Source organism: Larus michahellis, chromosome 6, assembly GCF_964199755.1.
Source record: "Larus michahellis chromosome 6, bLarMic1.1, whole genome shotgun sequence".
Lineage (NCBI taxonomy): Eukaryota > Metazoa > Chordata > Aves > Charadriiformes > Laridae > Larus > Larus michahellis.
The window spans coordinates 65,659,340-65,674,964 of NC_133901.1; the positions used below are offsets into that span (position 1 = coordinate 65,659,340).

Below are 15,625 nucleotides of genomic sequence, written 5' to 3' on the forward strand. Positions count from 1 at the left end.
AAAAATTGCCCAAACATAATGAGGAGTGAGACACCCAAATACCCCTCTTCAGACTTCACAAGGAACAGGAAAAAAAAAAGTGTGAATACAAATGCATGGAGCCTTGCAAGGAAAGGCTGTATGGGACAGGTGGACACGGAGCGCTCGGGACTGTAAAACCCTTCGAGAGACACGGCTTCAACCCTAGACAGTAGTCCTGAAAAGCACTAAAAACATAAAATGTATCCAGAAATGGCCAAATCGAAGCAGTGTTCCTAGATAATTCCCTATGGCAGAAGGAAGTAACATAAGGAGAATAATTTTCCTCTGCCTCCTTCTCCAAGGAAACCAATGCAGGTTGGGTGGGCTCCTGCAATAGAGTTTTTCTTCAGAGAGTGTAAACGAATAAACTTCCTTAGAAGACGTGAAATTGCTACTACGAAGCCCCATTCACATACTTCTTTCTGGACTTCAACTGATACAAATTACTGGAAATATCTCTCAATATTCCTCGGAAATTGCATCTGCAGAGAATGGTCTGAGAGCGTGGACTCAGGCACTGAGGAATTAGCTGATGGAAGAAACTACAGATATAAGAAAAACTCTCTCCAGGTCTCCTGCTCTTGTAAATTAAGATGCCTTTAGAACTGATCCACGTGCCCAGAGCCCTGCATATCAATCACGACAGAGCTACCGATGTGGGACAGTGAGCACCAAATGCCTCTTGCACAGGAGCAGATGACAGCAGCGTGGCGACGACGGGGCACATCAGCGCAGCTCATAAAGCCGCTCTCTGATGTCCTTGACACACCCTGATGCAGTCCTGAATAAGGACATTTAGCCAAGTCCTCACTAAAGAACAAAGGCGTTCTAGCCTGAATGCTGGCCTCCATATTCTGAGCATTTTAGTTTATTTATTTGCTTACTTTATTAGAACTGCCTGCATTTTCCTTTTCATTTACATGAAAACCTTTCTCAAATCCCTCCGAGACAGACTTTGAAGGAATTTCCTGTTTTAATACCCATACTTACAGAGTTGACTACTGCTACCCTAATTTTAAAACACTGCAAAGTCACTGCTTTAGTAGCAGTTATGGCACAATTTAAAACTTGCATTTGTTTATTTTAAATGCATATCACTGTCCTTCTTAACAGCACAGCACACGGGCCAGAGCTGACATATTTTGAGTAATGAGTGTTATGGAATGTTCTTTTTAAGACCAAAAATGTGCCTGGCCACTGAGAGGAGGCAGTTTCAATTTAATGACCCAGGAGCCAGAACATTTGTCACAGCGAAGAAGATGAAGTCTGCAGGTATCTCACAGGCATTTCAGATCACTGAAGTTTATACTTGGCAGTGGCATTTCCCTCAGCGCAACACCAACATCTGTGACCTTACATCACCAAGCAGCTGCAAACTCTTCAGTAAAACATCTGTGAAGCAAGCGTACCTTTTACAATCGCGACCGATGGACTTCAGAGCTCATTCCCGAAACAGATGCCAAGTCTTCCTGGCCTCTCTCTTTTACAGTTGGGGAAATAGCTAAACAGGCCTGTGTGATAGTGCTGCAACCTGGAGTTTCACCCCTTTCTGTTTTTAACTAGCAAGGCTGTTTAACAGAAAACTGGCAAGTGCATACAGAAGCTGAATAAGTAAGCAACTGAAGTCGTTTACGGACAGACAAAAACACTCTAAAGATTTCTAAAGCTGCATATGGAAAATGTCAACATCTACTTTACTTAAAAAAATAAATAAAAGGAATATATACACACTCCCAAATAGGTTATGTTGCCTCATATCTAATTAAGGTCATGACTGTTCTTGTTCTCCTACCTGGAAGTAGCATCATTTGAGCGCATTGGTTTTTCATTCCTTTCATAATTTCCCTTATTGTTTACTGACAGCCAGCACAGCTTTTTTAAGTACCCAAAAAAGCCGCGTTGCTCCTTAACAATACCTACAGACTAAAACAGCCACAGAGAGAAGTTTCTAAAACCATAAATAGTGCGCTCTTTGAAGTCAAACACTTGTGAAATCCCATCTGACACATCATCAAAAGGCAGAACCACTTCAGGTAGAGAAAATGGGGGTGATGGGATTCTTTGGCTGTTACTGGTTTAAAATAAGAAGTATATTTTTAAGATTTCTTTTTTAAGAAAGGGATGGTTGTTTGGTGCAATTATAGATAAAGTAAGTGAAATCATAGTAGAGGACAGCAAAAAGGGAGCTAATCACCCAGAACAGCTTAGAAGAATAAGGAGCTAGAAAATCTAAAGTATTTGACCAAAACTGCAGCTTTAAAAGAAAAAAAGGAAAAAAAAAAAAAAAACCAGACTTAATTGTAACAGCAGAAATTATGTCCAGAAGGGGACTCCAGAATTTCAAGAGCATTCCCATGAAAGTGGGAGAAGTTGGCCATGGCAAGTCACATCACCTCAATAGTAAAAAAAAGCATTTGGCAGAAAAGAGCACAAGATGAGACACCAGTCAACTCGCATATAACCCCAACCACCAGAGACATGGTCAGAAGGCGAAACACGTCCTAAATCTTGACATTTACATGCAGGGATCAGGTCTGTTGTAGCTGAGGCAGCACTCTGGTCTTCCTGCACAGAACCGGTCTCCCGAAGGCTGCTCTAACGTGAGCCGACACCTGAGGCCGCAGCAGCCTGTTCCGGCTCCTGGTGACACTTGTGTTTGAGGGACATCCCAGCCACACCCTCTAGACCAGGATAAAGCCCCCTTACGCCACACCTGCACCAGCTAAAGCAACCTTTGGACAGAACGGACCTCTTGGGGCCTCACTACAGCTGACTGCAGCGTTAGGGAAACTTTGCAGGTACAGAGCAGGGCAGCTCTGTTGAACACCAACTGCTGTCCCAGTGGGAATGAACTAAATATTCCGACTGAAAGCTTATAGGGTGACAGTACCATAGAGGAAAACCTGTCAGCTGAATCAGCGACAGTCAATTATGAGCCAATGCCTTTAAAAATGCCAAAAGTCAGTATAATTGGAAGCTTTACATGCAACAGCTCCTGGGTATGAACAATTTCATACAGGCTGACGCTAACCAAGCTGCAGATACCGCAATGCTGTGCTAACTGAAGCTATAAAAATGACTGGCAGGTACTGCATACAACACTTGGCTATTTTACATATAGACGTTTCTTTTACGCATTGTACTATGCTGCAATAAGTGACTGCAGCTTCAATTCTGTCAATACAACAACACTCACTAAATCACATTTTATCCCCGAAGCCTTTTTTTCTCCGACAACTTCAGCATTCCAGTGCATGGAAAGAACATAAAGATTTCTGGCATAACAAATCATTGCTTCACTACACAGTCTTATGTCTTCTAACAAAATCCCTCCTGCACGGATTCGCCCTATGTCACAAGATACTTAATTTCAGCATCGCATTGCACTAACCTTGCAACTTTGCAGAAAACAAAATACATGATACCCTCTCATACAAAAGACAAATGAATCTGCCAGTCTGTTCTTCCCTTTGTCGTCTGCATGCTAAAAAATTGTTACAGGTTACTTCAAACCAAACAGACATCAGAGACTTTATTTAGGAAGCACTGAGAGAACATGTAGATGGGGGAGGGCAGGGAGGGAATCCAGTAGAGCAGGTGATCTTGAAGATTCAACTAGTTTCTAAATACTGTTTTCTAGGTTGTTTTTTTTTAATAGATACTTTACGAGTCTTTTATTCCACTTGCACTGCAATTAAGCCATTTTATTAAAAATATTCCCCAAATCCCACTATGATCTGTTCAAATTCAACCTTTTAAGTTTCCCCATACATTACTGCCAGCACCTTAGGTTCAGTATTGCTTCAAATCTTTGCAGCACACACTGAGGAGGAAGGGATGGAGAAATCAAATGAAATCAGGCTGAGTCTGCATTTCCCTCAGGGTTATTCACCCATATCATTTGTATCCTAGGAACCCTCTTCCCTCCCCCAGTTCCCTTCCCACACAAGGAGAGACCACCCCTGTCCTGCAAAGACTGTGTTATTTTTATCAGGCGCAGTGTAATCGCCAACGGACCAAAACCACAGAATCCTTATTTCAAGCAAAACAAGATTCAGATCGCCTCAGCTCATATTCGCAGCTCAGTCAAGTTCGCAAAGTCAGAGACCCGCGGACCCATTAACATGGTAAAACGGAACCACTCGGTTTTATCCCATCCCTACACCTCGCTGGGAGCTCTCTGGTGCCCGAGGCTGTGCCAGGATGCAAAGGCTAGCCTCTCACCCCAGACAGCGCTGTCTTTCCCACCGAGCTGCCAGGTCTTTCTTCTTCAGCTCATCGGGCTAGTCGCTAAAAAGGATACACCTTCCTTTATTTCACCATCAGCCCTTAATTTCTAGCACAAACCCTTCCCCCTTCTCTCCCGAGCCGTTGCTGGGAAGGGGAGACCCGGACCCTCGGGGATGACGGCGCCACAAAGCCCCCCCTCCCCGCCGGGAGGGATGCTGCGCCCGCCGCAGCGCACCGGCGCCCGGGCAGGCCGCCCGCCCCCGCCCTGGCCCGGCCATGCCGCCGCATTGTTTTTTCACCTGGATCCCCCCCCGCCCTGCTGCATCGGCTCCCCCGGGAACGGAACGGGATGAGCCGCGACCGCTCCGCAGCGGGCGGGGGAGGGGGGTTCCGCGGGGCCGAGCTCCGCACCAGCCGCCCCCCACCCCCCGCCACCGCTGCCGCAGCCTGCCCGCCGGGACACCCCCCACCCCGCCGGGGAAGAGAGGGGGATGGCCGCCCTGCCTGCGCGGACACAGCCGGGGCGGCGGGGCCGGCAGAGCCGCCGGGACATTGTCTGCCGCCTCCCCGCCTTCCCCTCCTCCGGACGGGGCTGCGGCTCCAGATCGTTTCCCCCGATACGCCGGGGCCGCTCCGCCGGGCCGCGCCCGACCGCCGGCAGCGCATTGCGGCGGGGGCCCGGCGGCGGCGGGGCCGCGCTCGGCGACGGAGCCCCGCCGCTCCCCCTTACCTGCAGCACCGCTCTCCGGCTCCGACATGGCCCGGCCGCCCGCCGCCGCTCCGCGGCTTCTCTCGCCCGCCGCGCCGCGCTCACCGCGCCCGCCGAGGCATGGGCCGGCGGCGGAGGCTCCGGTCCTTCCTCCCGTCCCCACCCCGCTGCGCCCTTCCTGCGGAGGGTGCGGGGAGCCGAGGGGAAGGCTGCGCGCTCGACCCGGCGCTGACAGCCTCCCGCGCACGCTGCGGGACTGCACCGCCCCTCCCCGCCCGCTCCCCGCAGCCGCACAAGGAACCCGGGGCTGCGGCGGCGGCTCGGTGGCGGTGGGGCGCTCCGCGGGGGGGAGGGAGCTCCGAGGGGTAGCCCAGCCCAGCCCAGCCCAACCCCAGATGCGGAATTCACGGCTACCGAAGCAGAAACCCCCTCACAGTGATAGCTATAAAAAGAGCAAGTCCTCCCCGGCCGAAAGTGACACCCTGCCTCATTCGTGTGCGCCAGGAAAAGCATTCTGGAGTCCTGCTGGAGACAGAGCAAGGAGGAGGTTGTTTGCACAGGTTACAGTGGTTGTTTGCCTTCGGGTTGTCAGGGGTGTGCACGTACAGCTAACCTGACCTGTCAGAAGTCGTTAGCAGGTCCCCCAATACAGGAATTACGGGGTAACTTCTACAGCATGGGATTCTTTTTATTTGCCTTTGGAGTCAACTCTCCCACGTGGCTCTGCAGTGCTACCAGAGTCAGAATCTTTGGGTTTTTTCCAGTGATTTTTAGCTAATTAACTTGTCTCCAGGACCTGGGAGAGAGACACCCCTATTGTCACTCGATCCACGATTAAGTTTTAAAGAGTTTTCCACACTAAGTAAGAAGCCATTTCAAATTTGTGAATAAAAATAACACTGGTATCCTCCCACGAACAACCCTGGAGCCAGAGAAAATGTTTTGTTATTTTCCTTCCATACTTCATGGTCTAATTCTCCTGCACCTTCCAGCCTCAGCAGCCATGCACATTTTGAAAGCACTGACAGCAGTTCACGTGGAATAAATAAGGGTATTAACTCCATGCCCAGCCCCGGTTCCTTGCTAACTCCTAGGCTTGGGAGGTTACTGACATTCATCACAATGTAAAATCCACCCAAAGTTTCTCCTGAGTCCTCTGACCAAAGCTGTCACTCACACAAGGCAGGATCCCTGGGAAACTCCCAAGGACCAGGGAATTTTGACGGAGAACCCTAGACACTGCGGGTGCTCACTCAGCACCTCTCTCAATTTGTTCCCCAATTTCCTTCTCTCCCTGTAAGTTTTGTTGCCTCTGAGGACAGAAGGTGTGCCACAAAAGTTAAAATTAAGCAGTTATCTGCTTCACATCTACACGCCTGACTCATCTCAAAGGCCTTCACCAATCCTGTACACACTAAGATGATGACCTCTTCCTGAAATCCACTGTCTTGTTCAGGGGAAAAGCTGAACTCAGTTCTCCACCTCCCCAAATCAGCCGCGCAAAGGGATTTTGTAAACTGTTGAGGAGAAGAGAGGAAAGAAGCACACAGGGACGGTGGAACAGTAACTCACCCCGCCGTTGACATCAGCTGTAAGCTCATGGAGACTCCATGACACAGAGATCACTCACACAATCTGCCAAAAGCCGAAGGCAGCGTGCATTGGGACAGCCTACGCTGGGATCGCCGCTTCCTGCTCTTCCCTCCGCTCCATGCCAGGCAACAAAGGGGAACATCTGGCCAATAGTCGGCTTTAATTAGCTATTTAGAGTCAGGCTGAATATTTATGCTGTCATTAAACAATCTCGGAAATAAGAAACCAAACAACCCTAATACTTTGTTTCCTGACAAGAGACTTAAATAGCAGGAACTTTTGCTTCAAATTAAATGCACTTCAATAGCAATTAATTGTAGGCTTTAAAAATGTATTGAGATAATTAACAAAGGCAGAGGGAAAAGAAAAGAAACAATCAAGAAACACATAAACACATATCCAAATTGTATACTTTCAGGAAAACATACTGTATGCGGACTAATTTTCCCCGATCCCTCAAGCAACAAGACAACACACATAAAAATAGCATTTGCTGGGTACAGGCATCTTTCCGAATGTCAAGGCAGTGACTACATTATTCAATATCAAGCCAGGTTGCCTAAGTTACACACTCAGCTGTAGGTGTTTTGAATAATGCAGAAGGAGAATATTTGAACGCATGTGACTGCTAGTTTCAGAAATAAGACCCTTTCCCAGAGAGTTTAATATCTCTCTTTAAAATCTAAAGGAAGGAAGTAAAAAAGTGCATTTGAAGTAAAATTAGATTCTCCATCTGAAATATGAAATGAAGGACTAATGAAAAAAAGGACGAAGACACCTTAAATTTTGGGTTGTTTTATATAGATCAAAATAAATTATATAGATAAAATTAAATTACAGAATAAAAACCCCAATGCATTATTTTTCCCTTGTCATTGCTCTCCCTTGGAAACAAATAAAAAAGCACATTTCATATGAAAGAAAAGAAAAATTTTGAAAAGGTCACCATATCAAATGAGCCTGCTCTGGGGCTGAAGAGACTTTATTTTTGTTACTTATTCCTTAGGAAGTTTGTCATTTTTATGGTCATTTTGATAGGTTGTTTGGAATCTGTGGTTTTAATGGTTGAGATTTTATAAGCATAAGAGGAAATGCGTCTAAGCACAATGATTAAAATGTAAAAATACTGCAAATATATCCATTTGGAAAAGGACGGCACAAGTACAGTCATCTACATTCTCTGCACACCTGTTCCTACAAACACCTAGGTGAGCTAATTAGCTGGTCCCTTACACAAGATCCAATTTTAATGTGGGTCTGAAAGAATTTTTTTCCTTCTCACTGAACTAACATCAGCTGGCTTGGTACATTGCAGGGGAGTACTAGCAGAGAGGAAGAACCTTTTTTTGACTCTGAAACATCAAAGTGAAGTGTTACTCTGTCAGACAGCCAGGGCACCCATCAGTGTTAAATTCAAGCACCAAAGCCAGGAGTTATTATGGTATTACTCTGACTATGGGGAGAAGCATGATTTCTGCCGTAGCTTGGGGTAGACTTTAAGTCTGCTTTAAGTTCGCTCTCAAGCATCTACTTGGGACTGAACACCTCTCAAGCACAACTGAGAACAGTGATTTAATATACTGCATTTTGCATCTGCAGAGCACTTCTTATCCCAGGTGATCCCCAGAAAGCTGCAGCCCCAAACCATTCCATTCATGACACAAAGGGTTCAGACACACTGGCATAAACTGAGAGTACAAGAATAACAGCAGCCTAACCTAGCTCTGATTTTAGCAGAGCTACCACATACATGTTAGCCATTAGCATCAATCAACATTTCATTAGAAAATTGAAGACCACCACAGTGCCCTTCCAGGGCCATATTTTTGTGTTGTGAGAGCTACGCAAAGCTGTGGCTAGTCAGTGAGAGGAGCTATGTGCTTCTCACACATGATTACGAGGGTCTACGTGAGGCACTGATGGGGTAGCACTGAGAACCAGTGAGCTGTAAACACTAGGCACAGAGATCTGGAAGGAATACAGGCACCTGAATATTGCTGTCGATGCACCCGACAGGAAGATGTACAGACATTATTACAGACGCAGGGATCCGCGTGCCACTGAAGCCCAACACCCAGCCCAATACTGGTCCCAGAGAGGTTTGTATTTTTAAAAACCACACCCCATTTAAAACAGAGGAAGAGAGAGCAGGTAAGCATGCCTTGGATCTTGGAAGCTCAGAAAGCCCTCATCAAGCAGCATGTCCATCTGCTCAATTAAAATTCCTAGGGTAATGGTTTCATACTTCAGAGTTTCCTTTTCTGTACTTTCTGAAGCATCATTAATCATACAACGCCTGATTTTTGTTTGTCACCTGCATAATTGTTATTGCAGTCTCCTTCATTCCAGCTGTATAGTTTTCCAGCTTACAGCACTCAAACCTCTCCAGTTCTGCTTATTGGTTCATGTACTGAAAACATAGTATTATTTTTATTACAGAGTCAACTGACAATCTGTTCCCCTAGATGCAGTTCCTATCCTAAAAACAACCTTTTATATTAACACAGAAGAAATCTCTGTAAAGACAAGAACAAAAAACTATTCAACGCTGTCACAGACTTTCAATAAAGCAGCTTATTGAGCATGTAAGAATATAAAGGGTTTCTTCCACAGGAATAGATTATACAGTTTTCACCTGTCTTTGATACATTTCTCATTCCCGGTATCCCAGCATCTGTTGGAAGTGTATCACTCTGGGAACAGAGCCTGCATAGAATTCACCAGCAATTCACAGCAGGATGCTTTTTCAGCACATCTGCTTGGCCGAGGACACTGGAAGTGTCGTTCTGGTGCTCACCAATCTCTGACAACACACTCATTTGGAGAGTACTTTCAAATGCAGAAATGGCAGCCTAGTGCTTACCACCGCTTACACCGTTTGGTTTTTTTTCACTTCTTTTACAAACTATACTACGTAGATACGTTGAACACTGAACAGTGTGTCCAATGGTCCCTCATAGTAACGGTCAAGAGTCTTCTCGTGGATCCCAATGGACTGTGCCTGGTGCTGTGTGCACAAAACCAAAAGATGGGATCAGTCCCAAAAAGTTTCTGCTTACACTGTATGCCCTGAACTCCTTTCTTCCTTAAATTCACTGCCCTTCCTCTACTCTGGATGTATTCAAAACAAAACAAAATATAATACACCCAAAAAAAATCAAACCCACAAACAAACAAACAAAAAATGACAGAAGAAACAGATTTATTATATAACTTAATGTGATCATACCATCATCTGAGTATTACTCTCCAAATATGTACCCATCACATAGAGTAAAAAATGCTATTCTGCCAAGGCATTTTTAAAATACCCACCAGATTGCGCATCCATAGGGCCTGATGTACCACACATTTCTTATCGCTCCAAAAGAAACAAAGCTGCGCATGCAGCAATCAAGAAACTTAGTTTTGTTCCATGGTTCCTGTGAACATATACACCGCTTAAGTAAATGATGAGCATGTTGGCTCCTATTGAAGTCAGCTGAAGTGGCAGATGGCTCAGCTAACTCTAAAACCAAGGAACTACAGTTGGGCAGGACAAAATTTTGCCTACCTTATTTCTTATGGCCTCTGTTCCAGAGAACACATTGTACCCCCGAGGTGGCGTGTTTAGGTATTATTGCTCATACCCCCTTGCTTTGCAGACTGCTTCACTGAAATAAACATCATGACCAAAATTGCAATGTTATTTGCATTGCAAGTAATAATTTTGTTCCTTAAAAATATCCTGTACCAGCCTGAATCTACTGAATTTGACAATATAAAGGGGAAAGGACTCAGAAAATTATCAGACTCAACAAGTGACACAGGAGTACGTTCCCTCACTGTGCACCTGTGATACATAAAAATGTCATCACAGAAATATATAGAACATACGACAGTTACCAGGTTCTACCTAACTGCTTTCTGAGGCTTCCTGAGGTCCAATTAAATACTAGAAGGAAAAGGCAGCATGCTGAAAGATAAGCAACACAATTGACATGATACTCAAAACAAATTGCATCCAAGGGGAAAATCTGAAACTAGAATTATATGCAGTTTCCACAAACTGATTACTCACAGGAAACAGACATTTATGTTTCATGTGGGTACATGTCAGCTTAAGGGTGTTTTTTTTCCTAAGACATTTGAGAAACCTTGTGGAGAATATACAAATATAATAAAAATGTCAACCCAGATCCTCCAGATGAGTACGGAATGAATTGGAAGAGTGGGCACTATAGTGCCCATTAGATTTCATCCACCTTACCCTGTGTCTAGGAGGTAGAAGGGGCCACACTGAGACACACACGTACAGAGGAATAAAAGCAGCTTAAAGGCCAACTGAAGAAATGCAGGCTAGCAAAGTCATAGAGCAAACAAGAGAAACAACGTGATCAGTTTTACAAGAAACTACTTGCAGTGTACAGAGGAATCTACACCTCCACCTAAGTCTGAACAAACTGATTACTTACTGGAGTAAATCTTAATAAATTCCACTGACCTCCCACTTCCATCCGACGTTCGATGATGCAGCAGGACTGACACATTTTAGATTTTGAAGGGAAATGAAAAATAACCAAAAGCCCTCTGATGCTCTTAAGAAGTGCCTCATCAATATTGAAAATGTTTTTAACATTGTAAACATATTTTGATAGGTTTTACGGCCTTTAACATTTCATGTATAGGAACATTATACAATTTGATTTTTACTTCTAAGAATATTATCAAAAAAGAAAAGGCCCAACTGTTGTAAAAGATGTTTTACAAAGATGTGCCTTAGAAACGCTCTTGAAACATAATCTGCAAATTTAAGTGATATGGATTTTTTTTTCAGAGCGTAACTTTTTTTAAAAAAGAATATTTGATAGAAAATTACATTTAGAGTATAAAATGGTACCATTTATTCAATCATGGGTAGATAAAGGTAAATGACACAGATGAAGAAAAAATAGAAATACTCCTAGGCATAGAGGAAGTGGGTATTTTAGCATGAATCCACTGGTTGAAATATGTTCTTAACAAAACATTTAAGAAAATTCCAATAACTACTGCATTTGCAAAAATTAAAAGGCTAAATAATCAGTCAATCACTATGAGTCATTTATTTACTTTTGATTAAAATGTCTGAACTGAATGGTGTCTTGAGTATCACCAACATTTTCTCAAATTCTTGATATGCCCCTCCTGTCTGTACGTTCTTTGTCAACTACCACATACTTCTATTTTTGGAATCTTTAATGAGGGCACACACATACAAATGAAAATACATACTATCCCAAATGAACAGAGTGAGCTTTCCTGCTCAATATCTAATTTATCTCACTGCAGGTTACATAAGACCTCTGATCTTTTTTTTTTCTCCCTAATCACTGAAGAGATGCCAATTCCGTAAGATCATACCACTCTATCACTTGCTGTAAAGTCTTTCTGAAAAAAGACATCAATACCAGTTTTTTAGATTTCTAAATGTGGAGTCTAGTATGCTAAAATAAAGACGATGAATCAGTAAATCATGTTATTCCTGCAAAGACAAGGAATTACCATGACTGGTAGCAAGTAATGAAAAAGTCAAATTGTATAATAAGTAACAATCCAACAGTCATCTAACAAAGATATGACTGTTTTTAAGAAAAGTAATTCACCTTATTAGTATCACTGAAATACATAATATGTTTAGCTTCTATAAATGAATACTGAATAAATTACAACAGCTACATAAAAAATAGAAGGAAAAATAAGCTTTTTCCTGTATTTACACAAATGTAAATGAGAATATAGTTCGTCCCTGACTTCACAATTCAATAATAGATAAAGAAAAAAATAAAAAGAAGATGGCAGAGCTCTACTGACTTAAAATGAAATCAGAAATCATGATTCAAATCTTGCTTTGATGAAGCATAAAGCTGTGAGTTGGAGAAGTCCACTAATTGTCCATTCTTGTTTAAATACAACGAACTGCAACAAAATTTTTAAGCTGGCACATACAATGCCGGAAAGAAGCCTTCCTCCTATTGGATTTGCCTGTGGTATTTTCAATAATAATTTATTATTTTAGTTGTCTTTGCCAGCAGAAAAGAATGTTGTCGACATTCCTTGAAGTATTTAGCCTAAATTATTTCTAAACTGCTCAAATCTGGTAATTCAATAAACTAAGAGTTTGTTCAGGAGAAAAACTAATACTCTTTTAAATGTTACCACTTTCTTAAACTTAACTACCATAAAGATGATGCTTTAAATCCCTTGAAGAAATATACCGAAATCATATCAATTTGCTCTCTCATTGAAAAAAAATAAAAGAAGAATCACACAACATTGATCCCATTAGTTGCAATGAAAGATCTGGGTTTTATTTCTTTGTGAAGATTACCATTTAGAAAAAGACACAGGTGATTGTTTTAGTATACAGGCGATAGGACAAGAGGAAACGGCGACCAGTTGCGCCAGGGGAGGTTTAGACTGGATATTAGGAAAAATTTTTACACTGAAAGGGTTATCAAGCATTGGAACAGGCTGCCCAGGGAAGTGGTTGAGGCACCATCCCTGGAGGTATTTAAAAGATGGGTAGACATAGTGCTTAGAGATATGGTTTGGTGACGGTTTTGTTGATGGTTGGACTGGAGGATCTGAAAGTCCCTTCCAACCTAGGCGATTCTATAACTCTATGATTCTGTACTGTGTATGCATGTGTATCTTATAAAACCAGCATTTTCACTGACCACAAAAATATTCCATGTCTTTTTATACTTAAGACATGATGGCAAACTCTAGTTGCAGCTTCTTTCACCTGGATTCAAAGCCTATACATATAGATGGAAAATCTCCCATTGTTTTCAGTAATTTTAAATCAGGCCCTGACAGGCTGAGGTTAAACAATAGCTGCCTCGGTGTCTGGGAACTGTACGACAGGGCATGTAACGTACGCCAATGCTTCTAATACAGACTTTCTTTAGCTAGCACTTCATTAACCTGTGCTGTTACATGGAAACTGATTGTCTCCATCACCAGAATGACTGTCACAGAATTTGGATTCAGATATTTTAAGATGTCTGCTACACATAGGAGTTTGGGGGTTTGTTGTTTTTGTGTTTTTTTCTTTTTCAAAAAGGAGGACAGAACATGCTGAAAAGGAGACTAGATTGCTTTCAGGATCTTGCAACACCAGCAGATCTCAGCAAGGACATTTGGAAACCCAAACAGAGCAAATGCACTGGGATTAATGTGTCCACACCTCAGATGATCTTTGTCCTACAAGGTCTCCTGGCTTGGAAAGTAAATGTAGGTGCTTCTTTAAAATCAGTTCTGCAGAAAATGTGTGTCACATGGGCAGGGTGCAAGCGCAATAAAAAAAGCCATCACCACAGGAAACTGCATTTGGTTTGTTTAGAATGGCAGCATAACGTTTCATACAAAAAGAAGTGCTTGACACTGTTTATAAACAATGAAATAGGTGTAAAAATACTATTCAAATCCATTTGACATCTCTTCCAAAGGACCGTATTTTTGGCTGAATGCATATTTTCAATCCTTTGCCTTAAGCTTGCATATGATTGTTCTGTTATTTAGAAAGTACTGACCTTCTTTTACTAATATAAAGAATGGGCAATTTTAAATTTGAATGTACAAAACTACTGCCATTAAAGTATAATTTAATGCAGTGCCCAATGCAGGAGCAGTGCTCCTCCTGGAAAAGCCTTCTTCCAAAGCAATGGAAAAGAAACAGTCAGAGACGACAAGCCTATATCAAATCAAATGGTTCACTAACATAATTCTGGTACTAGCATAAAGTAGGAGTAGGTCTTCAGATTGCATGACTTAAATAAGAACGTGTAGTAAACAAAAAACAAATATGAAGGTAATGCTCAAGAAAGAGAAGGAGCACACGGTGAGGAATTTACAGCGAGGAGTGACTGCCGAGAAAAGAATAAGCACGAGGAGATAAGAGTAGTATTTTCTAAAACAAGGTCATTGCAGAAAAGGTTTCAGATTCCAGTCTATGTTTATAGCCTTTGGTGTCAAGCTGTCCAAGAACACATCCAGAAAGATTGACTTTGTGAAAGTAAATTTTCTCTGTCATCCTTTTTCTCACCCGAGGTGCTATCTGTCAAGGCCTATAAACGTCACTGTAGATAGATTATGTTAATAAGACATGAAATACTGTATATAGCTACAGGGAAAATAGGGTGCTTGTATCAAATACATCTTCCTGTTCACTGATGCAAGATCTGAGGAACACTTTCTACAGATAAATGGGTTTGGAATGACATTAATTTAAAATTGTATTCCCAGTCATAAATGGACCATGCAGACAATGGACATGTAAGCAATGCAAACATTACCATGAATAATTATTTATAGTCACCCTTCCTTCTTCAAACTTTTCGATGCTGGATATTTAATCAATACAAAGGCAGCACACTTAGCTTTCATCATCTCAACTTTGCACATGAGGTAACTCAAATAAGAGGTTTTAAAGTCAGTTTTTCACAGGCATCCATAACTCATTTTCCATAGCACTGCATGGGTATTGTGAGAGCTCAGTATCTCTCAACAGCTATGGCGGGAAAAACAATAGTTCAGAAGCACTCACTAATTCTGAATGGTTAATTTTAGATTTTCAAAGAGTCTAACTTACTGCTGCTTTCTCTGAGATGTGGCTGCTCAACATCAGAAAGAGCAAATGTCCAGCATTTAGAGCACCTGGAGACAGCTAGATGCCTATCTTGATTTTCAAATTCACAGAGGCACCTAATGCTCTGTGAAAACCACAGGAGATAATTGTAAAATTGCTTTTCAATGCCAGCTGGAAAGCTATCTCCATTTCTAGGTCCTTTGACAACCTCACTGGCACAAGTATTTCCCCCTGCAATAGATGTTTCTGTGTATCCACGTGTTTCTAAGATATACTCTGATTGCAATTATGAGGATTTTTGCTGGAAAGAAAATTAAGTTTGCCTTGAGGTACTTCTCTTAAAACTGTGTCTTCCTGGAGGTATTTGAAATTTCAAGGACTTTGAATGACTGGATGCGTACAGTTACCACAAGGAAGGAAAACTGTTGTACTTATACACGAAATCTTGTGTGTTAGGCATG

The 15,625-nt window shown here is 42.5% G+C and overlaps 1 protein-coding gene across 2 annotated transcripts in view; it reads right to left on the reverse strand.

The window, feature by feature from the left end:
- The window catches only part of HSPA12A (heat shock protein family A (Hsp70) member 12A), a 56,505-nt gene extending 51,229 nt beyond the window's left edge, over nt 1-5,276 (reverse strand). Inside the window, exon 1 of one of the 2 annotated variants that reach the window (XM_074591237.1) lies at nt 4,982-5,276. In XM_074591237.1, coding sequence (XP_074447338.1) covers nt 4,982-5,009 — 28 coding nt within the window. In that variant the 5' untranslated portion in view covers nt 5,010-5,276. The remainder of the gene's footprint in view (nt 1-4,981) is intronic. The other variant, XM_074591236.1, reaches the window with a different exon arrangement.
- Between the last annotated feature and the right edge of the window lie 10,349 nt (nt 5,277-15,625).